At 47.0% G+C, this 2,547-nt stretch overlaps 1 protein-coding gene across 1 annotated transcript in view; it reads right to left on the reverse strand.

Moving 5' to 3' along the window:
• Positions 1-326, reverse strand: part of PALMD (palmdelphin) — a 48,804-nt gene extending 48,478 nt beyond the window's left edge. Inside the window, exon 1 of the mRNA XM_008697676.2 lies at positions 94-326. Coding sequence (XP_008695898.2) covers positions 94-138 — 45 coding nt within the window. The 5' untranslated portion in view covers positions 139-326. The remainder of the gene's footprint in view (positions 1-93) is intronic.
• Positions 327-2,547: the final 2,221 nt, after the last annotated feature.

The following is a 2,547-nucleotide window of genomic DNA, read 5'->3' on the forward strand; positions in this document are numbered from 1 at the left end:
ATGAAGGGTGACAGTTCTGTGTTTCCACCCGGCCCGTGTCTGTCGCTCCTCTAAGCGACCCCCTCCACCCGTGCCAGCGGGACGCAGACTTACTGTGATGGCCTGAAGTCTTTCCTTCACCAGCTCGGCTTCTTCCATTCTAGAAGTCACGGGCAGGCAGACGGTGCGGGCAGTCCACAGCTACCATACAGCAGGAGCCACCTGGGGAGAGGCGCGGGGTGGCAGAGAAGCCCTGCGCCCCGTGGAGGAAGGCAGAAACCCCGGCGCGGCGGGAGCGGCTCCGAGCAGATGGACAGAGCAGGCCAGACAGACACATGTAATGAGAGTGTGCCGGGGAGGCAGACCCGGAGGCTGCTGGCGAGAGCTGACTGACAAGTTTGAACGGCAGCCGCACCAGCCCTTTTCCCCCGGGAGCTGCCAGCTCTTTGTTGTACTGCGCGCAGTGAGCACGGCACACTCCTCGTTAACCGTTCCTTACCCAGCTCATTCTTTTCCAGCAGGGGCCGGGGAGCCCAGGCGCTGAGAGCTCCACCAGCCTCTGCTCTAGCCCCACACGGCCGTCTCTGGGAGTGTGTGGGTCTGTGTGTATTTGTCCACAGTTGACCTGCGCCCTCCTCCTGAGGTGACAAAGCCAGAGCCTCTCCTCCACCGGCTGGGTTAGCCCCCCACTTGCCTTTTTTCCTCGGACCGGCTTCAGACAATAATAACACATGCCGTGGTATCTTAGACCTTAGGATAGAGGTAAATTCACCTAGGTTGTCCTTCCCTCTCCCTCCTCCTCCCCCTTGAGCAGTTGCTTTCAAACTTTGGAATCTTGAGGACACGGAAAAATCAAAGGTGTGAAGGTGACGCTTGGCCCCCCAAGCAGCGCTCGGTGTGATTTTGCCGTCAAGTACCACCCTTGGTGATTTCTTGCCTTGGATTTCCACGGGATGCCGTTCTCTTTTGGACCTTATTCAGAAATGACACTCTCAGCTTTCAGGAAGGTGCCCATTTTGACCTCACCAGTGGTGCAAGAGAAAGGAGCGAGCCTTTGAAAGTGGGACCAGACATTCTGTAACTCATGCGGTCTGACATCGCGTGGGTGTTCCCTTGCCCTTTAGAAAAAGAAAGCCAAGCCCAGTGAAATTCTTAGCAGAGAACGGAAGATTTACAATCTTTGATTAAATTTTGGTGCAGTGAACCGTAACTACCGTCTACCTCGTTGTTATGCGTTGGGATGCTATCAAGCATCTTCGGATCAGCGTTCAGCTGAACAGGTTAAAAGGACAAACCAAACAGTGACCATATGGTTTAATTTCCTTCGCATTGTTGATCCTAATAATAACAGCAAATATTTGTTGAGTACTGTCTATAGACAAATGCTTCACATACTATTGATCACATACATAGACAATACTTCACACGCTAGGACAAGGTGCTAGGAGACAGATGCTATTGTCCCTATTTTACAAAAGAGGAAACTGAGGCTCAGAGCTGTAATTTGCCACATAGCTAACAATGGCAAGCCCAGGATTAGTTGATTGACTTTATAATAGCCATTCATCAAGGCCTACCCAAGAACTGAGGCAAGGGGAGACACAGGCTGAAGACTATATCAGTTTTTATGAGAAAGAGTTGGACTCCCAGCTTCCTCCTCCATCTAGCTCCCAGAACACTTACATCTGGAAGCAAACTCCTTAGGCAGAACTCCTTGGGAATCTCTAGAGTAACTTAGTGGCCCTAGGAAAGATTTTTCCATATTGTCACGTGGAGCTACCTAACCACAGAGTGAAACCCACCAGTTTCAAGAGTCTGAAATCATACTTGAGACTAGTTTGCCCTTGTTCATACAGACTCAAAAGAGATGGTTTGGGAAACTAGAGAATTGGAAAATTGGTTAGACATGGGCCAAGTCTGGTTACTGTTGGATGGATACTCGTGCTTAAAAAAAAAATTAAACCTTCAACATTTTTTATTTTGTTTATGTAGGTCCTGGCTACAAGAGAGAATTAGTGATAAATATCTCAGTCAGAATTGCATATTTGCAGCCCAGAACAGATGGGCAGTTATCCAATTATTAGTCTGGATTTTTTCCTAAAAACAATTTACCACTCAAATTTCATTTCTGCTATGGGAAAACCCAAAAGGTTTCTAGTGTAGGGGAGGATTCGATAAAATAAGAAGACCAGGGAATTTAGGAGGGAGCAGAGTTGTGACAACTGATTGGTATCACCATGTGTTTATTCGTGCATTTAGTTGATAATACTAATAATTGCTAATATTTTAAAGGCATTTGCTATTCATTTGGTCTGCACATATTTGTTGAGTACCTATGATGTGTCATGCACTATGCTAGGTGTTTGGGATACAAGGATGAGCAAAATTCCTGCTCTCTGGAACTTTATTCTGGTAGGCAATGAAAGATAAACACAGTAAGCAAGCAAAATAGAGTAGGTGAGATGATTATGTTGGAGTCTTCTGAATAAACAATTGGCAAAATGGGTTAAAAGTATGAGATTTTATTAAGAAAATGACTCTATGAGAGAAGATGGGGGAGGTAGGCAA

Source organism: Ursus maritimus, unplaced genomic scaffold (genome assembly GCF_017311325.1).
Source record: "Ursus maritimus isolate PB19 unplaced genomic scaffold, ASM1731132v1 scaffold_12, whole genome shotgun sequence".
Lineage (NCBI taxonomy): Eukaryota > Metazoa > Chordata > Mammalia > Carnivora > Ursidae > Ursus > Ursus maritimus.